The sequence below is a fragment of the Cibotium barometz genome, chromosome 48 (genome assembly GCF_041138505.1).
Source record: "Cibotium barometz isolate CiBa-2024 chromosome 48, ASM4113850v1, whole genome shotgun sequence".
NCBI lineage: Eukaryota > Viridiplantae > Streptophyta > Polypodiopsida > Cyatheales > Cibotiaceae > Cibotium > Cibotium barometz.
Window position 1 is genome coordinate 24,179,629 of NC_141093.1, and position 27,791 is coordinate 24,207,419.

The following is a 27,791-nucleotide window of genomic DNA, read 5'->3' on the forward strand; positions in this document are numbered from 1 at the left end:
CACAACACACTCTTGCTACCGAGATATATGTATCTTGGTCATGTGTACACAAGGATGTGGATGGCTTAGGTGCCAGGAGGTGGAGGGCTCAATAGCCTTCGTGCATCTAGCTCTCCAGATCTGCCATGCTGTAATACTGACAACAATCTCCCAACTGGTGTCAATCCTCTAGTACATGAAGAAATTTAAATAGATACTAAAACATAGTTTGTAGTGAGTGACCACTCAATTATTTTGAAATTATCATTCATGAGTCTCCCTCCATCTTGGTGCTATAAATTATTTTAAAAATTGGGGAAGCTTCTTAGTAAATAAACACCGATTACACACCTTCAAGCCTTAGTTTTTGTTTTAGCATCATAACTAAATCAGCTTTAAACATTGTACTTTCTAGAATCTCAAACATGTCGAACACATCCGAGTTTGTAATTCAGGAACATTGTAGCAGCTACACACATGTGAGGATACTTGCAGGATTAATCAGACTGCAATCATCTGCAAGACTTTGAAGCCATTAAAACAACACCCACATTCATGTGAAGAAACTGCACATCTCAGACGTTACGATGAAGGATCCTCGCTATTGAACTCTAAATTTACAACACTCCCACTTCTTGAGGTTCTCGTAGATCCCGGACTTGATAATGTTCTCCTTAAAAGTAGGCTTCTGTTTGAAGCCCGGCTGGACATGCTCGACACACTGGACCGGCTTGATCTGATGCTTGATGCACCATATGGGATTGTAAACCCGGCCTCAGTTATCTTGTCTTCAATCATCTTTTCATAATTTGGATACTCACTTGCCAGTGATTTGAGCTTATACAAGGCATCTTTTGCAGTCTCTCCAAACTCCACCAGCTGCATCTCTTTGTTAACCTTATCTATGTCATCTCTGTTTTCGTCAAGAAGGCCACATCAGCACCCCCCCCCCAAAAAAAAAAGTGTTTTATTTTCAAGCTAAATCTTCAACCACCTTGAACCCTACATGGGAAAGCAGCTGCAAAATACAGAAAGTACCCATGAGTAGTCTTGATTTCTTTTGCTAGCCTGCTTAGTTGAGCCTTTGCCCGCTTGTATTTTTGGTTTTGCTCTTCTGCTTCTCTATAGGCTACCTCTGCCTGTTCTTCTAGAACCTTCAAGCAATCCATCACTGTACTGTTCTCACTCTGTAAATTTTGAAGGCACGACTCCAATCTTGCCACATCCTTCAGTTGTAGGACAATAGGTCAGGTTAGTATCACAAACACACATATGTGCCCATGCACAAACATATTTTTTACATATATTAGCTATGTGAAGGAGGATCTTCTCACTTTTCTCAAAATCATGCAATTGTCATTCAAAAAGAACTTCTTATAGATTTTTACTTGAAAAAAAGGCCTTAATAAACACATATATTTTCATACATCCAGCAGGCATTTCTCAAGCTTCTGTCTTTCTCGCAAATTTTCCAAGGCATGTTCCAGCTCTGATTTTAAGTGAAGTTGCTCATCTGCTAATTCTTTCATTTTGGGTGACCTGTGGCTGTGGCGCAAAAGCTCATTCGCCTCTTTTACATCTTCCACAGCTGCTTGCAAAGCCTGTATCTCCTGCTGCACCTGAAGGAAGAGTACCACAGCATAACCAATATCAAGAGTCTGTATTTGGAGGACATGAATGAAAGTGTATGTACATACATAAATGTATGCATACATGTCATATATATACACATACATAGACAAACTGAGGATCTTGAATCTGTTAAATTGAAAAGCTCTTGTTAAGATGCATGCTGTTGTACAGTAGATCTTTGCCATGCTAAGCTGGGTCATCCTCCGGGTCAGGTCTACATACACAATGGTTGCAGATGCACAAAATCCTGTTTCACCCTTATGAGACCTTTCAAATCTCTGAAACAAAACCCCTAGAAACCTCTGGACACAATGTGATCCTAGTTTTGTATTTTTTCCTCTCCACCTGTTGCATGTTGCCTACTCGCTCTCCTCTACTTTCCATAAGTTCTTCTCCTCATCACTATGACGAGAATGTAGTTGGAAGACTAGATGGGTTGAGCTCATGCAAAAGTTCAATTCTAGATGATAAATTTTTGAAACCATGCACAGATCTATTGGGGCTATGAAAGCCCTAACAGAGAAAGAAGTGTAGTGAAACCTTGTAAAAACACAATCATACCCAAGTAATCTACCCCAACTTGTATTAATTCTCAGAGCCCAAGCCCAAATATACAACAAATACAAGTAAAAACAGCTGTCTTTGAGTTACACAAGATCAATACTCCGATAGAGAGCCCACCTTGATGGAAATCGCTACTTTTCCGCAAGCGTTGTATTATTGAGTTGTACTCATCCTGCATGGCCTGCATCCAATGATTATTTTCCTATGCTTCCTCAGAGGAAATAGGTTCCTCTTCATAGCTTCAAGAGAGTGCACTAGATAGCCCGTGGATTGAGAGTCAGTTGGCTGCTGCCTGTATAGAGCTCAGATCCATAGAGAAGTGGAGGGTGGAGTTCACATACCATGCCAGAGCCTCCCTTTGGACGTAGGCAGGAGACAGGATCACTAGGGATTTCTTTGAGATTGTAGGCCCACACAGGCAGAGAGATGGTATCCGCAACCACAAGTTGCAAGGCTAGAATGGATCCATTGTTACAGAATCCCCCCCCCCCCCCCCCCCCCCCCCAATGTGAGAGTCATTGCTTTAGCTCTCTTCTCATGGGTGCCCCCATATCCTCACAGGTGCTGGAGGCGCATGAGCGGGTTTGGCACCATACAAGAGAGGTGGTCCCTCACGCTCTCCGGACCTTCTTGTTGACCCCCTTCACAGCCGAGGAGCTGGTGAGGCTATGATGGCACTACCTAGGGGCGAATGCCTGGGAGAGGATGGGCTTCCAGTCTTCTTATTTCTCAGACACTGGGATCTCGTGGAAGGCGGCCTCCGAGACGCCTTCAATGAGATAATGGTTATGGAAGCCATGCCGGAGAGGTTGTCACAGGGATTGATCCCTTTGATTCTCAAGGAGGGTGGTGACAAATTGGAGATTTGGCCTCCTAGGGACTGCCTACAAAATTCTGGCCAAGACCACCCACCAGCCGATGATTGTAGCCCTTCCTCCCCGACTTGATACATAGTACATAAACAGGTTTCGTTCAAGATCGGAGCATTCTGGAGAACATCTTCACTTTCTGGGAGGCGACTGCTTGGGCCACGATGCGTTAGCATGATCTTTTCGTTCTCCTCCTTGATTTTCAAAAAGCCTATGACAGAGTAGATCGGGGCTCTCTGGAGGGAACGATGGGCAGGATGGGATTTTTGGAGGAGTGGGTCCGAGATGTTTTGGGACTCTACTTGGCTTCACACAGCCTAGTTCTTATTCAGGGAGCCACAGGCAACAGATTTCCGCTTTCTCGATCAGCCCGACAAGGCTTCCCTCTAGCACCTTATCTCTTCCTGTTTGTAGCCAAGACCATGAGTAGTTTTCTCTCCGCCCAAGAGACCGGGCTCTAGGAATTGTGTCTTCCCATCCACGCGCAAGAGGAGCTGCTTGATTCCAAGTTCGCCGACGACCTAGCAACATACCTGTTTGGGGACGAGGGGAACCTCCAGAGATTCACTGAGAAGATAGAGATCTTCTATCGTGCATCCGGAGTGCAGATCAACTTTCACAAGTCATGTGGATTTTGGGTTGGCTCATCGCCCACCCTGACTTGGCGTCTAGTTGTGGCTTTTCAGTGGATCCCGAGGGACACTCCACTTCATTATCTTGGATGCCAGGTGGGCATTGATATCTCCCCTAACCAGCAGCTAGCCCCTCTTCTTCTGAGTGTTCGGAAGAAGCTGCTATACTGGAGTTCAGCTATGCTTTCTTTAGTTGGCTGAGTTGTGGTGGTGAACCAGGTTCTTCTCGCCACCATATGGTACATCACCTCTTGCTAGGCCTTCTCCCAGGCTTGTATTGGTTAGGTTCAATGATTGATCCGCATGTTTCTCTGGGCTGGTAGCAATGGGAGGCCTGTCTGGGACAAGGTCGAATGGAGATCATTCAACCGTGACGCAGAGGGAGCCTGAGCATCTACCCCTCCATCCACAGCCGTGCCCTTTTGGGCAAGTTGATTGTTTGAAGCTTTCTTCTAGGTGGTGAGCCTTGGAAGGACTTCTTGCTAGCTAGGATCTCTGCCCCGCACCCCAATTCTAGGAGGCCCTTAGCCTGAGAGCGATCACAAAAAGTGGTGCTCGCCAAATGCCGATCATGCCCCCACATAGAACCTGACAAGTCAAGAGAGGTTGGGGCGGGTGCTCCTCCTATCGGCCCACGAGAAGCACAGGCTCCCGGGGCTGTGCCCAAATTCTGGTAGATGCCAAGGGTCCTATCCCCTAAGTGCCAGGATCAACTCCTCCCATGCAAAGTACTTTGCGCTTGAGGCTGTAGCCGTTCCTCCTCCGAGTCTGTCCTCTACCGACTCGATCATGTTAAAGTCTCCACCCATGCACCAAAAGTCAGCCTAAGGAAGGGCCTAACGGACTATGCTCCAGAAGATGGCTCTACCTGCTACGGCATTCGGGGAATAAATATTGAGGAAGCCCACGCAGTCCTCTCCAATCATAACCCACTGCGCTCGCCCAAAGACTATGACACCTCAGCCAGTCTGCCGACAAGAGCCACTCGCTAATAGAAATACAAACTCCTCCCTGCTCCCTGAGGGGCTGAAAGAGGAAGACCAAAAAGTGTGGCTCTTGCCTCGTAAAATCTTTCCATAGCGGGGCGGGTACACCCCTCGGAAAGATGGTGCTCCTGGAGGAAAAGAATGTCAATGGGTCCCCAAACTGTAGCTTTGTGAAGCTCTCCCATGAGGATGCCTCACCTCTGAAAGCACTGAGGCCCCCTAAACCATGAATGTTCCATGAGGCTATCTGCATATCAATCTCTGTGGAAGGTGGAACTATCGGAACTTCCCTCCACTTAAAGAGTCCTGGGCGTGGGTTTTGATGGGGTGTAACCACAATCAGTCCTGGGGCGAAGGTGCGTCAAGTGGGCGCGGATCCTATCCTCCATGTGTCGCCACTCTATCCGAGCACGAGAGTAGGCATACTCTAAACTCCATTGATCACATGGAGGTATCTGTAAGAGGGGGGAGAGGTACTGCAATAGAGATATCAAGGGACACAAAAAGTAGCACCTCTAGGCTCGAGGACACCACCTCCCCGTCCTAATCTCTATGGCTTGAGCCTCCCAGCTCCATCCCAGCCAGGGGCCAAAGGTGGGTGAGCACGTCGGTGATGTGTAGATCATGAAGATGGTGTGAGAGCTCTACTGCCTGCCCCTGGATGGCGGCAACCACCGACTCTGAATCCCACTCCGTCCTTGGGGTTGCACTAAAATCATCGCGCCACTCTTTGGCGTAGAAGGTCTGGAATGATGAAACACCACACAGATCCGAATGGGAGCCACTGTCTCCTAAAAAATATCACTTCCTTCCACCGGAATACATCGGAAAAAATTGTAATCCACAGCAGCCCCAAGATCCTGGGGGCCCACCTTGGGACTCTGGCAAGAGAGTCCTCAACGAGGAAGCGGCGATGGTCATATCTACCGGCTCCGAGAATCGATGAATCAAGCAAAGAACGGAGCTCATTGGCTGCTTCCGCTCCAGGTCGGGTGGTGAAGGGGGGCCATGGGAGTGCTCTGGAGAGGTGGATGGAGGGGGAAGACCGGGCTTAGAGGAAGAAGGCAGGCCAGGGAGGGCTGCTGCAGGAAGAATTGGAGACAAGGATGGAGGATGAGGAGGAGGGGGGGTTGGGGAGGCGGAGAAGAGGGAGATGGGAGATGGGAGTGGTTGGGAGTGATCCATCAAAGAGAGTGGGTGCTGGGAGGTTTTCGCCGGGGATTCAGTGGGGCCAGCTGGCCTAATTGGAAATTGACGTGAGCTGCACTGCTGAAGTGACGACGTGCTGAAGTGACGTGAACCTGCGCTGCTGCCCCCGCTTGCCCTCTGTTGCCTCCGCCTGTTTCTTTGCTGCCTTCGCCTGCCCTTCTGCTGCCTTCGCACCCCCCTTCGCCTGCCCAACTTCTGCCCTTCGCTAGCCTTTCAGTCCCCGCCTGCCCTTCAACTACCCCCGCTAGCCCCTCTGCTGCCCACCGTCTGCCTTTGCCTGCCCGTTTTGCTGCCCCCACCAGCCCCCCTTTTGCTGCCCCGCCTGCCCTTCAGCTGCCCCCGTCAGCCCCTCTGCTGCCCTCCGCCTGCCTTCGCCTACCCCCTTTTGCTGCCCCGCCTCCCCCTTTGCTGCCCGCCCCCTGCCTTCTTCAGCCCCGCCTGCCCCTCTGCTGCCCCCGCCTGCCCCTTTGCCCTTGCTTCCCCAGCTGCTCCCCACCTTTGCCCCCCTTCCTCTGCTCCTGTTTTCCCAGCAGCTATTTTATCTGGATTCAAGTCGGCCGCCCACTTTTCTTGATTGGTCTTATGACTTTTTCTGCCGCAACCAATCTCTCATCACCCCCACTGGCCGGAAGAATATTCAATTTTTCACAAGACGAGCTCACCTCTCTTCAGCACGACATTGACCTTGTGGTCCAGACTACCCTTGTTGCGAGAGTTTATGGTTCCCACCCTTCTTGTTCACAGGCCCGTGAATGCCTGTGAACAAGAAGGCTCTTCCTTCGGAGCTGATTGTGCACTTTCAGGATACTCGTTTACTTGGTCGAGGCTTCTTCCAGGTGGACTTTCATTCTTCAGAAGCTACTTCTTAGGCTTTGGCTAGCAGCCCCTTTCCTCTTGGTCCTAGGAAGATTTTCTTCTTTCAGTACTAGGTGGGCTTTGATCCAGTGGTGGAGGATCAGCGCCTTACCCCGGTCTCACTACGGTTCCCTGCTCTTCCTCGATCCTATTGGAAGCTTTTAGCTTCCATAGGGGCATCCTTTGGCCAGGTTCTAGAGGTACCAATCCTCCCGAGCTCTCCCGCCTCAGCTTGCGCGGCCGTTACCGCCACGGTGCTTGTTCCTGATCCATCGATTACTAATGATCATGTTATGCTTCAGAGACCCGACGGATCTCATTTCCGCCAGCCTGATCCATCGATTACTAATGATCATGTTATGCTTCAGAGACCCGACGGATCTCATTTCCGCCAGAGGATGGAGACTACAGGCAGACCTCGACAGGGTCACATTGCTAGAGATTGTCCCAAATCGAGGGGCCATGCTAGGAGGCGGCGTGGTCCTGCCCATCAGAGGCCTTCTGCAAATGCCGAGACTGCAGCTGCTCCTTTGCCACAGCAGACCACACAGCGTTGGGTTATGGTTAGGGATGGCAGGCACACCTGGACCCCCGTACCTGCCCCTTCACCCACACTCCCTGTGAAACACCCTAACCCCTATGCAGCTCTTGCCTCACAGGATGTTGATCCTTTTTTGGAGGATGAGGCCTTGCAGGCACATGATCTGGATCCCTCACAGGAGGATGCTGCATTACAGTTACAGGATGATTGCACCCTTGAGGATGATGTTGCACATTCGCATTGTCATGGTACCTCTCCAGTTCTGAGGACTAGCCCTGGCTTTTCCCCGGAGTGGGAGAGAGAGGTAACGTTTACATCGTCAGATTTTCCCTCCCTTACCTATGCGAGACGTACGTCCGCCTCTAAAGGGGGTCCTTCGTCGACCACGAGATCTGGTCGTTCCTACTCTGAGTCTTTATGAGGATTGTCTCTTGGAACATTCAGGGTCTTGGGGGTTTTTTCCCGCGTCGACCGAAACAAATTGTAAAAACCTAGCTTCATTGTGCAGTCACAGGTGGACCTATGGATATATTGCTCTTGCAAGAGCATAAACTGGATGCTAGTCAGTGTGGGAGATCAAGCAAGCTTCTCTCGGGACACACCTTTTGGTCACCAGCTGTTGGTACCAAGGGTGGTGTTTGTATCTCTGTTTCAGCTTTGATCTTGCCTTGCATCATTGGACATGGTGTCATTTTGCCTGCGAGAGCGCATTGGATCCTTCTTATGCAGGGTACTACACGCATTGGTATTCTCAACCTCTATGCTCCTAACCATAGAGGTAAGAGGATTGCCTTTTGGAAATCTCTCACTACATTGATGCCTCTTGCCGACCATTGGATTATTGGTGGGGACTTTTCTTGAAAGAGAGTCTTCGGACAGGTTTATACTCTCCATTCATGGTAGAGATTGTTGGCATGAGGATGACATTTTGAGGAGTCCATCCACTCTTTTTTATTCATTATCTAACAGGAGAAGAGATGTAGGATGTATCTATGCACGGTTAGACAGATTTTATGTGGATGATTGGGTGCTTGACAGAGGTGGACATACTTTGATTGCTACAGGCACCTCCAAATCGGATCATTGCCCAGTGGTTTTATGTATTAGAGATCCGAATTGCCATGGATTAGCACCCCATGTAGGCATCCCTGATCATTTGTTTTCAGATGCAGAACTATTGCGTCGTATGCTTGATATTTGGAGATCTCATGACTTCTTACAGGCCTCTCAAAGCCTGGCCTCTGCTCTCTGTGATATTAGCGACTTTTATCACACATGTGCCCTGTCTAAGAGGCAAGAGGCCTTTTGGACTTAGAAAGGGCTATTAGACGTAGATTGGCTGCCTTGCAGAAAGAGCACGAGAAACATCCTCATGCTCAATGGGTTGCAGATTCTTTATGTACTATTAGAGCAGAACTTCATCACTCTCTTGAGCAGCGCGCGGAGTATCGTTTCCATGCCCAGGAATCCTTTTGGACACAGATGGGTGGCAGATGTAACAAACATTTCTTTGCTTCTCATGGCCCACTATCTCATGCCAGAGATAGTGTCAGGCAGTTGCACGATTCACATGGCACTCTTCACTCAGATCCTCTTATGGTTAGACAGATTGCCACCGATTTCTATTGCCAGCTTCTTAGTGCTGAGCCGCATTCTGATCTGAGACACAGGGCACAGAGGAAGGTTTGGAATGCATTGCCGCATTTGATCACCGAGGAGATGTGTGCCGATCTGGATGCCCCTATGCTCTTCATGCCTTACCTCATGGAAAGTGTCCAGGGGAGGATGGCCTCTCCCCTGTTTTTTTCACTATTTTTTGGGATGAGATTGGGGCTGAGATAACATCGGCTTTGCAGGAGATGTGGGACACAGGTTCTATGCCTTCTTCTCTCACTGAGGGGCTTCTTTATCTTATTCCTAAGAGTGGGGATAAGACATTGATTGGCCAGTGGAGACCTATCACCTTACTTGGGACTGCCTATAAGATTCTTGCTAAGGCAGTGAGCATCAGATTGCAGCCAATTTTGCAGGATGTTATTCATGATACCCAGAATGGATTCTTACACGGCAGGAGCATCTTTGATAACATTTTCTCGTTTTGGGAGGCCGTTGAATGGGCTAAAGCGAGCAATCAGCCCTTAGCCATTCTGCTCTTGGATTTTGAGAAGGCCTATGATAGAGTGGATTGGGACTTTCTTGAGGGTACTCTTAGTCATATGGGCTTCTCTCAGAGATGGATCAAGGGAGTTTCATGCATGTATCGTGATGCCCACAGTAGAGTTCTTGCTTGCGGTGATAGAGAAGAGCAGTTTCAGATTTCTGGCTCAGTACGACAGGGCTGCCCATTAGCCCCTTTATTATATATCATAGTTGCAGAGGCTATGAGCATCTTTCTCCGCTCCACTGCTGGTATTTCAGGATTGAGGCTGCCTCTTCGTAGTCATGAGGAGCTGGTTGACTCTGAGTTAGCTGATGACACAGCCCTGTTTTTGGGGGCTTCACATATATGCTTATGTTCCTTTTGGGTAGCACTAGAGGAGTTCTGTTTGGCAGCAGGGGCACTCAGTAATTGGCACAAATCTGTTGGTTTTTGGGTTAGTGATTCACCGAGAATTGATTGGGGTGCAGAGCTTGGTTTTACTTGGATCAGCAGAGGATGTACTGCTAGATATTTGGGATGCCAAGTTGGGATTGATATTTCTCCTGCACAGTAGTTTGCTCCGGTACTTATGAGTATCCAAAAGAAGCTCCTCCATTGGACCTCCAGGAGATTAGATTTAGCCTCCAGAGCTTTGGTGGCTAATCAGGTTTTGCTTGCCTCAGCTTGGTTTATTGCCTCTTGTTGGTGCTTCTCTTGTGCGTGCATTGGCCAATTGCGGAGATATTTTCTCTGGTCGGGCTTGGATGGCACCTCAGACACTCGTGCCAGGGTAGCTTGGCTCACAATTATTCAGCCCAAAAGAGAGGGGCGCTTGAATATTATCGATCCGGATGTTCAATGCAGGGCATTGCTTTGTAAACTTGTGGTCAGAGGTTTCCTACCAGGCACTGAGCCTTGGAAGGATTTTTTCTTGTCTCAGATTTCCAGATGTACACCCAGGGTCGGGAGAGAGTGGATGCCCAACACACGTTTTTTGTTCACAGAGGCTGATATTAGGGCACCACCTTCCCCTCTTATTGCAGCCATTGTTAGAGCATGGAGAAGCATGAGATATTTTATGCGACAAATGCTTCCTAGGTCTTTGGACGAGGCTGACCGACAACCTATTAAGTGGAACGAGTTCATTAGGGATGAGGCTGGTCGGCCACTTGGTGCATTTCGTTATATGCAATGGTCAGGATGGGAGAGATGCACATACACAGTTCTTGCTTGGAAGACCTTTAAGAGTCTTCCGAAGGATCGGAGTGTTGCATCCACCGAGCATCTTAGGGGCTCTCGCATTCGTATTGATCAGATTGATGCAGCTATTCCGCATGAGTGGCTTTCTGGGACCTTTCACCGAGACTATCATCCGAGTTGGCTAGGAGTTTTTTCGAGGATAGGCATACCTCTGCAGGTCAGTGCTCTGCCAGGCCAAGAGGATACAGATTTCCTTATGTATTCTATCATGCCTGGTGGGAGATTGAGGAGATGTAGTATGTAGGAGATCATACCAAACACTAGGCTTAGTCCAGTGAGGATTGTTGGTCGCTCGGGGAAGCACTGGTTCATTGACCCTTCTCCTCAGATAGTGACTCATGGCTCTTGGTGTTTGTGGCTATATGGTGGCAGTCCTATCAGATACCTTCAATGGGATCCAGGAGAGTGGGAGTGGATTGATGCCTTCGATCCTTTGAAAAGCCTTCCTTTTTTCAGTTTCACTGTTCGGAATGCCAGGCTTCTCCTCACTCGACAGATGCATAGGATTCCTACTCTCAGGCCTCATTGGGAGAGCTATGATATTTCTCCGGTGATACAGCACAGATATTGGCATAGACTTTGGCACTCATTTACAAGGAGCCAGATCTCTCGTTTCTTTTGGTTATTCTTACATGGTGGTCTCCCCACCAATCAATGGAGATCAGTTTCGGTGTAGCACCTTCCTGTCCTAGCTGTGCAGCAGATTCTGAGTCCGTACAACATTGTCTATGGGGGTGCAGCATTGCACAACAGATTTGGGATCCTGCAGCCCAACTTATGGGCAAATTGAGTGGCCGAGCCATGCATGTGACTTGGGGGTCAATTGCTTGGCTCTCCCAGTCCGCCGGTCCGCAACTTTTTTATGAGGGCAGTGGTATAGATTCTGTTTTTTTCATTCGTAGAGGTATTGCCCAGCATGGTTTATTGCAGGATGTTCCTCACTCTGATTATACACCCCCTAGACAGAGGATTGACACCAGTTGGGAGATTATTGCCAGTATTACAGCATGGCAGATCCGGAGAGCTAGATGCACGGAGGCTATTGAGGGTGTCCAGATTTTTGGGTCTTAGTGCATTAGTACTATATGGGGTGATATCATCCACACTCTTATGGCTACTTGGGCTCGCATTCAGGGGCCCTCTCGTTCTGCGCAGGCGAAGCGTGTGATATTTATGCGGGAATGGGACCATGGCATCTTCTTTTCCTCTAGTACCACAGGTCTTACATGGCATCATGATGCTCCTCAGTGGTTAAAATCACCTTACATATTGGGGTGATTGTATTCTCTTCCGGCTTATAGTTGTGATTGTTGTATGTTTTTCTCATACTTAATAGCAGTCTCTTTCTGGAAAAAAAAAAAAAAAAGAGGGAAACTGAGAACCTGAAGAGGAGTCTCAGCAGGATAACCGCTACCATATTGAAGGGGCCGGAGGGACCCTCACAGTGACTGTTGGGGGCCCATCGCTGATGGGTGGGTGCTGCAATAAATGCTCCAAACGATTCTCTGATAGAACCAAATCCTCCTACACTTTGCCAGCCTGGCGCGCACGGCGTCGACGCTCAGTTCTTGTAGTCGGCTGACGGCCCTAGTGTGGGCCAACGGTTTGCCGCTCTCCAACAGCAGAGTCGTCCCGGACTCTGCTGTCGGGGGGCAGTGCAGGGGAGGGGGTCACAGGTGAAAATAAAATCGAGGGGGGAGAGGGGTGGTAGGCCGTAAGCCGAGAGAAAGGAGGGGGGGGTGGGCACTGCAGGGGGTAGGCGCAAGTGGGACGAGGGGGCCATCTAAGTTAGGGTGATGTCGGTCATGGCTAGGGCACAAGTCTTTGTAAACCATCTTTGCAAGATGTATAATGTTGTATAGGCCAGTTGGGCACTTATTAGACCATTGGTCAGGTGCTCAAGGGAAGCCCAAGTCATTGTCAATCTCTTGTCCAAGTCACGCGCAAATCTCAAGTCAAGTGTTAACACCTTGTTGGGTCTTTGGTTACCTTTTAGTCTGGACACTTTGGGATTGTGGACATGTGGAAGTGCCAAAGGAGGGTGCCTACAATAAAGTGGTGTGAACATGGATTTCTGTCAACCCTAGCCTTGCCTAGCCCTATATATAGGCAGCCCAGCCATAAGCGTGGATCATATTTTGCATTCTGTGAGCAGAGTGTTCAGCCCAAGCAGGAGGAGGCAGATGAACATTCAAGCGCTTTCATAAAGGGGAGCATAGAGATCATCATCATCATCTTCAAGCACAAAAAGGAGGCTGTGCAGGCCAGAAGGCGGCCAGCAGCAGATAGCAAAATGCACCATTGCAGGCACCTCCAATCAGCCCGCCATCTCAGCCCCAATACAGTCCAAACACAGGTGTTCTCTCTTCACAGCATGTGGACGGCAGCCATTTCTTTCATACACGTTGCAGGTCTCCATTGTCAGCAGCCTTATTAGCAGCCACCCAATCTGGAGTTCTATGTGCCATGTCTATCAATTCAGTTTCAAGCAAGTATTAAGCATCAGTATCTTATCATTAAAATGCTTCCACAAAGCAAGTGCATGTTATATTGGTATCAGAGCTTTGGCTTTGATAGGAGAAAGTTTTGAAGAAACAGGTCTGTATGGTTGGTTTTCAGGTTCCGGGAGCACACCCCAGTACTGGGTGACTCCTACCCCATCTATGGATAGGATGCAACTTGAGGTGTCCATTCAGCAAAAAGCCCTGGAAGAAGTGCATCGGCATGAATGCTTCTCTTGAAGGCTTCTCTTGAAACAAAGTGAGTAGCCGAAGAAGACCGGTGTCGCAAGAGTGGCAGCACCACCTGGATGTTATGATGGCCATGCGACAGGTGCCCTCCTCACGAAGGCAAAGCCACCAGCTGCACACATGCCATCAAGTTCTCAAGCCATCCCGGAGAAGATCCAATTAGTTTTCAGCAAGCATTCAACATCTTATCATTAAAATGCTTCTACCAAGCAAGTCCATGTTACAAATCATCACTCCCAGCATCACAGTGAACGACATTTCAATCGCCATTTCTGGTCTCGAGACTGCTCCGATCATCAAAAGGCCAGTACAAGAGCCATCATTCACAACACAATTGCAATTCGGATGGGCACTGCCAACAGACCCCCCCTTGCCAGATCAGTCTCCACCAAGTTCCTGTTCGACGTCACCATAGCAACCTTCCTTCACTGAATTGGTGTTGGCACCCCAGCCAAGCAGACTTAGATGCTGCTAAATCCTCCCAAGTTGAAAGGGAAGATGGATGGTGAGAATCACCAATTGGGCTTGAGAGATGACCATTACTTTGGAGGCAGTGGATGGTTTGGATTGGTTCCAATAGCACATTGCCTGAACAAATTCGATCCGTGCTTCCTTGTGTTATGGTGGGAGGACTACTTGAAGCACCATACAGTTCAGACGTGGGATGACTACATTGGGCGGTCTTGAAGGAGTTCACTACCATTGACTATCCGCGTGGGCTGTGGAAGAAATGGTAGAATTGGGTGAGCAAGTGATTGACTCCCTGGCCTGCTTCGCAAACATGTTTGCTCACTCTCCAAAAGTCCATTCAACCATCAGAACAGGTGGACACATTTGTGTATGGCTTGAAGTTTTTATTGCACGCGTTTTTTTGTGCACTTCAGCCCAAGAGTCTTTCGGATGTGGTTCAGATAGCCATGACCCTCAAAATCGAGATGGTCCCAAGCCTGGGATGCAACAATTGGCTCAGCAGAAGGGCAAGAATATATATCCAAGGCCGGTGCTATTAGAAATAGAGAGTAAGGATAGTTCTATAAGCCACGCAGCTCGCAATTCAATGTTTTGTGATCAAGGTGTGTCCCCTTACTCAAATAATCCCCAATTGTAAAACTACAATCAATCTAGAACCTTCAACTCTTTGGCAATCCAACCACAAAATGCATAGAAATATCTTCTTATGGCAGCTCAAGAATTGGCATAGGGATGAAGCTTGCTCACTGGTTTTTTTGTGTCTGGCTTGGGGTTTTGACAAACTTGACACAACGGCACATACTCGCTGTGCTGTGAAACGGGAACATCGTGGGATTCATGTCAAAGCACCCTACATAAATCTCCTGAAACATTACCGGCACGTAATCCGGAGAACCATGCGCCTGATTATGCCTAGTGCATGTAGAAGTTGGCAGAGGAGTGGACTTTTCTGCCAATGGTTTGCGTAGACCACATTCACCATGGCAGACTCGGTTGCCCAAGTACACTAAGTAGGAACACCAATCACGTCACAGGACAAGGGGGTTCTACTGTAGAGCGGTTTACCCTTAGGAGCCTCTCTCCACTAGTCACATACACACGACTAACCAGAGGAATACACCACAGGCATGTAACACAATACTAAAGGAACACCACTTAAGAACACTTAAATCCATGCACAATAGAGCACACAAGAGTACACCAAAAACACCCAAACATCTCCTTATGAAAGTATGATAAAATAGACTCCTTGCATCATGAGTACACACAAAAAAGAGGAAGACCACTTAACAATCAACCACCAACAACCAGCAACTTTGAGCAGTCCCACGTTTGGCCTATTAAAACTTGAGGGAGGTTCTAGGGGAAATTTTAGGGAGGTTCTGACCGCCATGAGGAAGCGGCAGGAAGCTTTCTTGAGGCTATGGAGCCCTGGCCCTTTTCTCACAGACAGAGGCGGTGACCCCACTTGGCACTATAGACCACCTATGTGTTCCTCCACCGCCCCCCCCCCCCCCCCCCCTTCTTATATGAGATAGCCTTCTCCTCACAGAGTGGTCAGCTGGAGGAGAAGGGTCTCTTCCCTTTATGATCATGTGATTCCCGCCCCATATATGAGGCGAGTTTGTATCTAGCCCTTCGTGGTTGTATCTAGCCCTTTGTGGCTGTTTTTCAGTAACTAATAGAAGGATCTTTTTCCCAGGAAAAAAAAGTCCCATGGAAGTATCCAGAGCTCGGGTCATCCCATACACGACCAAATCACCAACCACCCCATCGGGAGTCTTCCTCGTTGAATTTTGGAATGTATCATTGATGGCATGCTCCACCAATGGCAAAAACTCCTCCCAGAGGGTCTGATGCCCCTAACAATAGCACTTAATCTTTGCCGATGAAAAGCCTCACCGCCTCTTGAGCATCCGCATCTAACTCACAAAGTTGAGGTGTGTCTCTTCCACACTTCTCAAATTACAGTCACTCTAGAACCTTCAACTCTTTGGCGATCCAACCCCAAAATCTATAGAAATATCTTATTACAGTAGCGCAAGAATTGGTAGAAAATGAAGCTTGTTGGCTGGCTTTTTTTGTCTTTTGAGACTTGAAAGGACCACACATGCTCATAGTGCCCTGAAACGGGAACATCGTGGGCTACATAAGCACCTTACGGAAATCACTGCCCTCGACCACACAGAAGTTGTCCTTGTAGGACAACCACCCATCATAACCTGGAGCAATACCTTGCATACATTTACTCCATGGTGCTTCGAAACCCAAATCTTGCATACATCCCCATCATGGACAAAAATTGCTAGTCTCAATGAACCGTACGTGCGGTCTTCTTCTAAAGGCATCAACAATCACATTCTCTTTGCCTGGCACATGCTCAATCTGGAAAGTAAATTGCGAGAGAAAATGCCACAAATAAAGGTCTTTGGAAAATCTAGGAAATAGCAATAGACTTTCTCAACCCTCACATGTGCCTCCCTCAAAAGTGAAAATGTGATCCAAAGAGAAATAGTTACATCACTTTTTTTCCTGAGGAATTGATTATATGTACGTGCTAGGGTTTGAACCTTCCACCTGTGCATTGGCAAGCCAAGGCGTCACCACTCAGGCTAGAGGCCACTGGATGGAGTAGTTACATCTTTTTTTTTCTCACAATAGAGACTTCTCTTAAGTAATATAAAATCATACAAATGGAGATCTCAAACCAAAAGGTGGGAGATCTCAACCTAAGCTCATCTTCAGAAAAAAGAATTGTTCTCTCGGCCGGTGGGGGGTGAAGGATGATCCACTTGGGCAGAAGCCATAATGCCAATCAAAGGGCGGGTGGCTGACTTGAACACACTAAAAAAATTTCCTTATGTTGACGCAGACAAAGAAGCGGGAGAGGCAGAAGAAGTTTTATTCGAGACCCCTGAGAAAGCTCTGGAAAGTCTGAAGGAAGATGGAAGCACCAACTGGAGCGGGATGCACTTCAGGCCTTTCATTTGCAGGTTACAGCAGCAGCTCTCACACACAGGCGCATCCTTTTAAGAGTTAGATTGCTGTAGATCTTGGAAAAACGCATGGCTGCCTGCAAATCTGCACTCCTTGCCCATGATGGAGCCGGGTAGAAATTGCTTCACTGCTGCAAGGATGGAGAAACCGAGTTCTGTGCAAGGAGATTGGGGATGATGGCGCCTTTTTACTTGATGTAGATGCAGTCGATTAGAGCTCTGATGTTCGAAGGTGTTGAAGAGGAGATGCCCAAAGGCGATGGAGAGTGGCTGCCTTCTAGACTTACTTGCACTTGACACCTGTGCTTGCTTGCTCGTAAGTGTGCCGAAATGCGTTTTCTTGCCTGTTTTCTGTCGAAACTCTAATTCGATCTCTCCACCATTTACAGGGGCTTCGAGTAGTTACATCTTAACGTTTGGCTCTCTACAAAAGTGCTCACCATGAATTCAAGGGTGTAGGCATAGATGCTAGTCATTGTATGTCTCTGGTAACATGGAAGGAAGAGATTTTTGTCTATTGAAAGAGTTGCTTATAGCCATAAACATTTTGACATAGCCAGTTTATGCTTACAAATAGCTAGCTGCGATATTCCCCCCTTTTTAAGATTTCTTGCTTACTTAGTTTTCATGTGTTTGCGCCTACTTTCTAAATTTAGTTTCTTTCTCGTCTCTCAAGTTATTGAACAGTAGTCAAAAGTGTACCTGTTGCACCCGCTGCTCAAGTTGATATCCTTCTTGCTGCATAATATCTCTTTCCTTTGCTGCCTTTACTACAAAGTGCTGAGGTGAACGATTATGGCCATCTTCTAATTTTGTTCTCTTTAACAGTGCCTCATATTTTGCTTGCAGCTGCAAGTTTTATATATATATAAAAGATCTTGTGTAGTAAAGCTACATGAATCCCACCAGTAATTATCATGTCATGACAAGATGGAATCGTGCAGTTAAATTTATCTCACCTTTTCACAATAAAGATAAAGTCTTCTTTTTCTAAGAGAAAGGCAATGAAGATCTTGCTGGAGCGACTTCAGCTCTCTGCGTTGTCTTTTAAATCTAGCTTCTATCTCTTCTTTTCTCTCCTCTGTGCTCATCTTGAGCCTTTTTCTCATATCTTCCATTCCAAAGACCGCGTCTTCATTTGTAAATCAAAGCAACAGGGTTTTGATGTCAGTATATTTGGAACATTTTACTTTGTCCTCTCCCAAAGTTGAGGTGTTTATCTCCTTAAATAAAATAAAATTACGACGATATACTAGTTCATTTACTGAAACCTTGCAAATGTGAAGTCCTTGACAAAACAAAAAAATGGAGAATTCCTCAACCAAAAAAAATTGAAGGTATGGTCTTTATCAATCGTTATTCCCCCACTAGCTTGTGAACCACTATAAATCTTGGATGGGCCCTCCTCCATAAATCCAAAGTTTCAATGTCTGGTCACCCATGGACATTAGACAAGAGGCCACTCTGCCATATCCCATCCAATCCTTACTTGCAAAGAGAGCTGTGATTTTAGAGGACAGACCCATAACTTGCAAAATGACAATTGTGAACAAGAAAGCACGTCGTGTGACAAAGTCCCCTACAATCCAATGGCTGAACCTGTCCATCTCTGTTGAGTCAATATTTAAGGCGTAATTCTTCCGAGACTTCAATTTAGAGGAAGTGTCCTTGATCGTAAAAGATGCAATCACTCCCATTAGGGATTCTATAAAACGTTCCCTGGGCAATCGGCAATCTGTCTCAATCCACACCCCACCTTACGCTGGGCATACCAATGGATTCAATAAATGGAGACCTGAATTTTGATGTATGCTTTTCCTTCATCCCTCTAGAACTGGTCTCCAAGCTACACCAAAGTCCAAATGTAGGACTGCACCACATGAAATCGTTAGCTAGAAAAAGTTCATGGCTGGTCTCTGTTGGGAAATCGGAGTTAAGTGTGGGAACAGTCTCTTAGCCTAGGAATCTTCCCTTGAGGTAAGTAGTGATGTCACACCTCATTTAATAAGGTCAAAGAAGAGGTTGTACTTTCAGCCCATAAAAGGGGCACCAATGTACTCACAAATCAATCAATCAAGCAATCAAGAAATCAAGCAATGTACTTTCTGCCCAGGCTACCATGTCCTATCTTGTACTCTCTCTCTTCCTTCTCTCTCTAGCCATGGCTCTGTTGCGCGCACATCCGCCATAGCTCTTGAGCCAACATTGGTATCAGAGCAAGAGTTCTTGCTGCCTGTGTTTGTCTACAACAGCAAAACAAAGCAGAAGAAGAGACGAAGGAGGAGGAAGACAAAGCCGTCACTCTGGTCACACGAAAAGACTGCTTCTCTTGCTTGACAAAGGAGAGGACAACAAATACGGAAGAGCTCGCATGATCTCATCCTCGCCGCCTGTGTAGATCGTTGGGTGCTGCCTAAGTGGTAGCACATGGGCTGTTTAGCCGACGTGGTGAAGCCCATAGCAACAAAAAAACCTGTTTCTATTCAAAACATTTCTAAAAAACCTCGAAACCTCTCCAATACGGAAGTTTCGCCCAAATTTCGGTTTCGTTTTTTTTTCTCCCCCTAATTTTTGGGGATTTTTTTAACTTTTGTTTTTCTTCCATATCCTCCTCATCACCTTCCTTCCCTTTTCTTCTCTTGCCTCCCTCCTTTCCTTTTCCATCTTGTACTACTTCAACATCTACTCCTCCTTCCTTCATTTTCTTCTTCTCTCTTTTCTTCCTTTCTCTTCTTCTTCTTCCTCTCTCCTTCTCTCCTCTTCTTCTGCCTTGCTTTTCTTCTCCTTTTCTCTTCTTCTCCTCTCTTCTTTCCCCATTTTCTTCGTAAACCATCCTTCAATGTCTTAAATCTTTCCCAATTTCTACGTTCTCTTCTTCAATTTCTTAAGAGTCCTTGATTGAACCACTTGTTGCATCTAATCAAGCAAAAGTGCCATAATGCCTCACCAAAATAAAGATGGTTCCCTAAGATGTGTGAGAAGACACCATTTTTTCATCATTACACTATGTTTTTAGATGGCTACTTTAAGTTCTTGAAGAATTTATACTTTATGAAATTATTGATTTTTCAAAACCTCATGGTTTCTTAGCCGAGGGACGAAACCTTTTGAAAAAAAAGGCGAAAAACCTCGAAACGAAAAAAACCTCGAAACGTTTCTTGTGACTAGGGTGAAGCCCATCAAAGACGAAGCCAAAGCCAAGCGGTGCAAATGAAATCCGAGCCTGTCTTTGGCCATCTAACCGCGATGCCAACCAAGAAGGGGGAATCAAGCCTGGCAGTGAAGAAGAAGGGGGAAACTCCTCAACGCACAGCCCGTCACATCAAGAGGACGCATCCACACCGACACTTGTGCCCACACATCAACCTGTACTTGTGAGCCCGTAACTTTTCAAGAGCCCATTTTTTTAAAGAGAGAGGGTTAAAGATCAATATTGGTCCTTAAGGTTATAAAGCCTTAGAGCTTTAAAACCTTAAGGTTTAAAAAGCCTTAGAGCTTTAAAAAGGTTGTTCATGGCAATTCGATTCTGTGTAGATTGGAGACCTTCGCTGCTGCCCCCGCCTGCCCTTTGTTGCTTCCGCCTACTTCTTTGCTGCTCCCACCTGCCTCTGCTGCCTTCGCCTGCCCAACTGCTGCCTTCGCAACCCCCCTTCGCCTGCCCAACTTCTGCCCTTCGCTAGCCTTTCAGTCCCCGCCTGCCCTTCAGCTGCCCCCGCTAGCCCCTCTACTGCCCCCTGTCTGCCTTCGCCTGCCCCATTTGCTGCCCCCGCCAGCCCCCCTTTTGCTGCCCCGCCTGCCCTTCAGCTGCCCCTGTCAGCCCCTCTGCTGCCCTTCGCCTGCCCCTTTTTGCTGCCCCCGCCAGCCCCCCTTTTGCTGCCCCGCCTCCCCCTTTGCTGCCCGCCCCCTGCCTTCTTCACTCCCCGCCCACCCCTCTGCTGCCCCCGACTACCCCTTTGCCCTTGCTTCCCCAGTTGCTCCCCACCTTTGCCCCCCTTCCTCTGCTCCCGTTTTCCCAGCAGCTATTTTATCTCGATTCAAGTCGGCCGCCCACTTTTCTTGATTGGTCTTATGGCTTTTTCTACCGCAACCAATCTCTCATCACCCTCCACTGGCCGGGAGAATCATCAATTTTTCACAAGACGAGCTCACCTCTCTTCAGCACGACATTGACCTTGAGGTCCGGTTGCGAGAGTTTATGGATCCCACCCCTCTCGTTCATCACAGGCCCGTGAATGGCTTCTAGCAGCTCTCCCTTCGGAGCTGATTGTGCACTTTCAAGATACTCGTTTACTCGGTCGAGGCTTCTTCCACGTGGACTTTCATTCTTCAGAAGCTACTTCTCAGGCTTTGGCTAGCAGCCCCTTTCCTCTTGGTCCTAGGAAGATTTTCTTCTTTCAGTACCAGGTGGGCTTTGATCCAGTGGTGGAGGATCAGCGCCTTACCCCGGTCTCACTACGGTTCCCTGCTCTTCCTCGGTCCTATTGGAAGCTTTTAGCTTCCATAGGGGCATCCTTTGGCCAGGTTCTAGAGGTACCAATCCTCCCGAGCTCTCCTGCCTCAGCTTCCGCAGCCGTTACCGCCACTCTTGATGGTGTACCCCGGGTCCTTGTGCTTGTTCCTGATCCATCGATTATTGATGATCATGTTATGCTTCAGAGACCCGACAGATCTCATTTCCGCCAGAGGATGGAGATTGCACGCAGACCTGACCACTGTCGGATTTGTCGTTGACAGGGTCACATTGCTAGAGATTGTCCCATATCGAGGGGCCATGCTAGGAGGCGGCGTGGTCCTGCCCATCAGAGGCCTTCTGCAGATGCCGAGACTCCAGCTGCTCCTTTGCCACAGGAGACCACACAGCGTTGGGTTGTGGTTAGGGATGTCAGGCACCCTCGGACCCCCGTACCTGCCCCTTCACCCACACCCCCTGTGGAGCACCCTAACCCCTATGCACCTTTTGCCTTATAGGATGTTGATCCTTTTTTGGAGGATGAGGCCTTGCAGGCACATGATCTGGATCCCTCATAGGAGGATGCTGCATTACAATTACAGGTAATTGCACCCTTGAGGATGATGTTGCACATTCGCATTGTCATAGTACCTCTCCAGTTCTGAGGACTAGCCCTGGCTTTTCCCCGGAGTGGGAGAGAGAGGTAAGGTTTACATCGTCATATTTTCCCTCCCTTACCTATGCGAGACGTACTTCCGCCTCTAAAGGGGGTCCTTCGTCGACCACGAGATCTGGTCGTTCCTACTCTGAGTCTCTGTGAGGATTGTCTCTTGGAACATTCGGGGTCTTGGGGATTTTTTCCCACGTCGAGGGAAACAAATTGTAAAAACCCAGCTTCATTGTGCAGTCACAGGTGGACCTATGGATATATTGCTCTTGCAAGAGCATAAACTGGATGCTAGTCAGTGTGGGAGATCAGGCAAGCTTCTCTCGGGACACACCTTTTGGTCACTAGCTGTTGGTACCAAGGGTGGTGTTTGTATCTCTGTTTCAGCTTTGATCTTGCCTTGCATCATTGGACATGGTGTCATTTTGCCTACGAGAGCGCATTGGATCCTTCTTATGCAGGGTACTACACGCATTGGTATTCTTAACAATATGCTCCTAACCATAGGGGTAAGAGGATTGACTTTTGGAAATCTCTCACTACATTGATGCCTCTTGCCGACCATTGGATTATTGGTGGGGATTTTAACATGGTTGAGATGCCAACGGATAAAAGAGGTGGACATGAGGGCTTGGTGCACCCTCTTGAAAGAGCGTCTTGGGAGAGGTTTATACTCTCCATTCATCGTAGAGATTGTTGGCATGAGGATGACATTTTGAGAAGTCCATCCACTCTTCTTTATTCATGGTCTAACAGGAGAAGAGATGTAGGATGTATCTATGCATGGTTAGACAGATTTTATGTGGATGATTGGGTGCTTGACAGAGGTGGACATACTTTGATTGCTACAGCCACCTCCAAATCGGATCATTGCCCAGTGGTATTATGTATTAGAGATCCGAATTGCCATGGATTAGCACCCCATGTACGCATCCCTAATCATTTGTTTTTAGATGCAGAACTATCACGTCGTATGCTTGATATTTGGAGATCTCATGCTTCTTACAGGCCTCTCAAAGCGTGGCCTCTGCTCTCTGTGATATTAGTGACTTTTATCACACATGTGCCCTGTCTAAGAGGCAAGAGGCCTTGGACTTAGAAAGGGCTATTAGACGTAGATTGGCTGCCTTGCAGAAAGAGCACGAGAAACATCCTCATGCTCAATGGGTTGCAGATTCTGTATGTACTATTAGAGCAGAACTTCATCACTCTCTTGAGCAGCGCACGGAGTACCGTTTCCATGCCCAGGAATCCTTTTGGACACAGATGGGTGGCAGATGTAACAAGCATTTCTTTGCTTCTCACGGCCCATCTCATGCCAAAGATAGTGTCAGGTGATTGCAGGATTCACATGGCACTCTTCACTCAGATCCTCTTATGGTTAGACAGATTGCCACCGATTTCTATTGCCAGCTTCTTAGTGCTGAGCCGCATTCTGATCTGTGACATAGGACACAGAGGAAGGCTTGGAATGCATTGCCACATTTGATCACCGAGGAGATGTGTGCCGATCTGGATGCCCCTTTTTCTATGCAGGAGTTCAATCATGCTCTTCATGCCTTACCTCATGGTAAGTGTCCAGGGGAGGATGGCCTCTCCCCTGTTTTTTTCACTACTTTTTGGGATGAGATTGGGGCTGAGATAACATCGGCTTTGCAGGAGATGTGGGACACAGGTTCTATGCCTTCTTCTCTCACTGAGGGGCTTATTTATCTTATTCCTAAGAGTGGGGATAAGACATTGATTGGCCAGTGGAGACCTATCACCTTACTTGGGACTACCTATAAGATTCTTGCTAAGGCACTGAGCATTAGGTTGCAGCCAATTTTGCAGGATGTTATTCATGATACCCAGAATGGATTCTTACATGGCAGGAGCATCTTTGATAACATTTTCGTTTTGGGAGGCCGTCGAATGGGCTAAAGCGAGCAATCAGCCCTTAGCAATTCTGCTCTTGAATTTTGTGAAGGCCTATGATAGAGTGGATTGGGACTTTTTTGAGGGTACCCTTAGTCATATGGGCTTCTCTCAAAGATGGATCAAGGGAGTTTCATGCATGTATCGTGATGCCCACGGTAGAGTTCTTGCTTGTGGTGATAGAGGAGAGCGGTTTCAGATTTCTCGCTCAGTACGACAGGGTTGCCCATTAGCCCCTTTATTATATATCATAGTTGCAGAGGCCATGAGTATCTTTCTCCGCTCCACTGCTGGTATTTCAAGATTGAGGTTGCCTCTTCGTAGTCATGAGGAGTTGGTTGACTCTGAGTTAGCAGATGACAAAGCCCTGTTTTTGGAGGCTTCACATATATGCTTATGTTCCTTCCGGGTAGCACTAGAGGAGTTCTATTTGGCAGCAGGGGCACTCATTAATTGGCACAAATCTGTTGGTTTTTGGGTTAGTGATTCACCGAGAGTTGATTGGGGTGCAGAGCTTGGTTTTACTTGGATCAGCAGAGGATGCCCTGCTAGATATTTGGGATGCCAAGTTGGGATTGATATTTCTCCTGCATAGCAGTTTGCTCCGGTACTTATGAGTATCTGGAAGAAGCTCCTCCATTGGAGCTCTAGGAGATTAGATTTAGCCTCCACAACTTGGTGGCTAATCAGGTTTTGCTTGCCTCAGCTTGGTTTATTGCCTCTTGTTGGTGCTTCTCTCGTGCGTGCATTGGCCAATTGCGGAGATTGATCCGCAATTTTCTCTCGTCAAGCTTGGATGGCACCTCAAACACTCGTGCCAGGGTAGCTTGGCTCACAATTATTCAGCCCAAAAGAGAGGGGGGCTTGAATATTATCGATCCAGATGTTCAATGTAGGGCGTTGCTTTGCAAACTTGTGGTCAGAGGTTTCCTACCAGGCACTGAGCCTTGGAAGGATTTTTTCTTGTCTCAGATTTCCAGATGTACACCCAAGATCGGGAGAGACTGGATGCCCAACACACGTTTTTTGTTCACAGAGGCTGATATTAGGGCACCATCTTCCCCTCTTATTGCAGCCATTGTCAACGCATGGAGAAGCATGAGATATTTAATGCGACAAAGGCTTCCTAGGTCTTTGGACGAGGCTGACCGACAACCTATTATGTGGAACAAGTTCATTAGGGATAAGGTTGGTCGGCCACTTGGTGCATCTTGTTATATGCAATGGTCAAGATGGGAGAGATGCGCATACACAGTTCTTGCTTGGAAGACCTTTAAGAGTCTTCCGGAGGATCGGAGAGTTACATCCACTCAGCATCTTAGGGGCTCTCGCATTCGTATTTATCAGATTGATGTAGCTATTCCGCATGAGTGGCTTTCTGGGACCTTTCACGGAGACTATCATCCGAGTTGGCTGGGAGTTTTTTCGAGGATAGGCATAACTCTACAGGTCATTGCTCTCCCAGGCCAAGAGGATACAGATTTCCTCATTTATTCTATCATGCCTGGTGGGAGATTGAGGAGATGTAGTATGGAGGAGATTATACCAAATACTAGGCTTAGTCCAGTGAGGATTGTTGGTCTCTCGGAGAAGCACTGGTTCATTGACCCTTCTCCTCAGATAGTGACTCATGGCTCTTGGTGTTTGTGGCTATCTGGTGGCAGTCCTATCAGATATCTTCAGTGGGATCCAGGAGAGTGGGAGTGGATTGATGCCTTCGATCCTTTGAAAAGCCTTCCTTTTTTCAGTTTCACTGTTCGGAATGTCAAGCTTCTCCTCACTCGACAGATGCATAGGATCCCTACTCTCAAGCCTCATTGGGAGAGCTATGATATTTCTCCAGTGATACAACGCAGATATTGGCATAGACTTTGGCGCCAGATCTCTCATTTCTTTTGGTTATTCTTACATGGTGGTCTCCCCACCAATCAGTGGAGATTAGTTTTCGGTGTAGCACCTTCCTGTCCTAGATGTGCGGTCCGTACAACATTGTCTATGGGGATGCAGCATTGCACAATAGATTTGGGGTCCTGTAGCCCAACTTATGGGCAAATTGAGTGGCCGAGCCATGCATGTGACTTGGGGGGCAGTTGCTTGGCTCTCCCAGTCCGGTCCGCAACTTTTTTATGAGGGCAGTGGTACAGATTCTGTTTTTTTCATTCGTAGAGGTATTGCCCAGCATGGTTTATTGCAGGATGTTCCTCACTCTGATTATACACCCCCTAGATAGAGGATTGACACCAGTTGGGAGATTATTGCCAATCTTACAGCATGGCAAATCTGGAGAGCTAGATGCACGGAGGCTATTGAGGGTGTCTAGATTTTTGGGTCTCAGTGCATTAGTACTATACGGGGTGATATCATCCACACTCTTATGGCTACTTGGGCTCGCATTCAGGGGCCCTCTCGTTCTGCACAGGTGAAGCGTGTGATATTTATGCGGGAATGGGATCATGGCATCTTCTTCTCCTCTAGTACCACAGGTCTTACATGTGAAGCCATAAAATTTGGGGCTTTTTTAAGCTGAGCCCGCCCTTGTCCAATTGAAGCCTTCACCGATACATTGAGAGTCTCCCGGGTTCTCAGCCTTTGCCGTCGGGCCTAAAACGATTTGTCAAGCATCCAGTGCTTGGCGCCGACGCCGCAAAAGGGGGACATCACCGACATCGAGGGGGGATTTTTCTCTAAAAATATTTTGCATGTTTCTATGTGTGTTTGAGTCAATAAGGGTCGTCTGCCTGGGTCGTCACCCAGTCAGTATGTGTTTTTCCTTGGCTAAAAGACTGTTCCCACACTTAACTCCGATTGTGTCCAAGCTACCATGTCTTATCTTGTACTCTCTCTCTTCCTTCTCTCTCTGGCCATGGCTCTCTTGCCCACACATCCGCCAGCCAACAGTTTCCTGGATGATGATCCCTAATCACAAACTTTGCTAGCACTACTCTGCATTGAACACCTTGCTCTAAGATGCCAAAACCACCCTGCAGCATTGGAAGAATGATACACTCCCAAGAAACTGGCTTCATGCTAGTACCTTGCCCATACCAGAAATAATTTGTGATTAGCCCCCTAAAGCTACACAATGATGCGCATACAGTTATTGTTCACATTAACATAGTATTTCCTTCTCCTCTTGGGTCACCTTATTTTGCTTTGGAATCTCACAGCCTAGCAATCTAGATGTACAGTGGCAATAACTGGCACCTTGTCAAATGGTAAAAAAGAAAGTGTTTGTTGTGAGATTCTTCTGGTTCCCCACCTTGTCTTGAGGATTGGTGGTTTGGAAGCTCTGGCTGATTTTTACGGGAAAGAGTTTTATAGACAACATGAAAGAGTATGGCATCATGCTGCTGGTTTTGTACTGATTAATTGTCCATGGTGTATTGCTATGCAGTTTTACACTTGCAAGAATCTGGAAATACATCAAGAAACAAAACCTGTTTTGAGATTCAAGATGCCTTGTAATTTGTTAACTTCCATTTGCAGCAAATCACGTGCCAGCATCTTCTCTTCTTTTTCTTTCACCATCAACTGTAAATTGCAGGTTTAACTAGCCTTTAATAGGTGTAAAATCATATGTACAATTCCACTAAATTTTTAAGGTTAAACGTAATCATACTGCTTATGTAGCTTTGTCAGTTTAACCTTAAAAAATTTTAAAGAGAAAATATTCCACAAAATATTGAAGTAATTAAATTGAAACACCAGCCATAAATGTAGGATTAGTTTGATAGGAATTTTATTTTTTAGGGTCAGAGGAGCGGCTTAACGGCACAGGAGAAGGGAGAAGATGGCGAGAGGCAGAGAAGAAGGCCACAGGCAAACAAAGAGGGGGACATGGTGAAAGGCAGGCAGGAGGGAAATGCAAAGAGA

At 47.3% G+C, this 27,791-nt stretch overlaps 1 protein-coding gene across 1 annotated transcript; it reads right to left on the reverse strand.

Moving 5' to 3' along the window:
- Nucleotides 1-299: 299 nt before the first annotated feature.
- On the reverse strand, nt 300-27,445 carry LOC147610986 (coiled-coil domain-containing protein 39-like). Its single transcript, XM_086785232.1, has 6 exons — nt 27,356-27,445; nt 17,844-18,016; nt 17,587-17,733; nt 1,407-1,598; nt 1,018-1,205; nt 300-892 (listed from the first exon to the last, which is right to left on the reverse strand). Exons 1-6 carry the CDS (start codon nt 27,420-27,422, stop codon nt 562-564), a joined length of 1,098 nt encoding a protein of 365 aa, XP_086641358.1. The 5' UTR covers nt 27,423-27,445; the 3' UTR covers nt 300-561.
- Between the last annotated feature and the right edge of the window lie 346 nt (nt 27,446-27,791).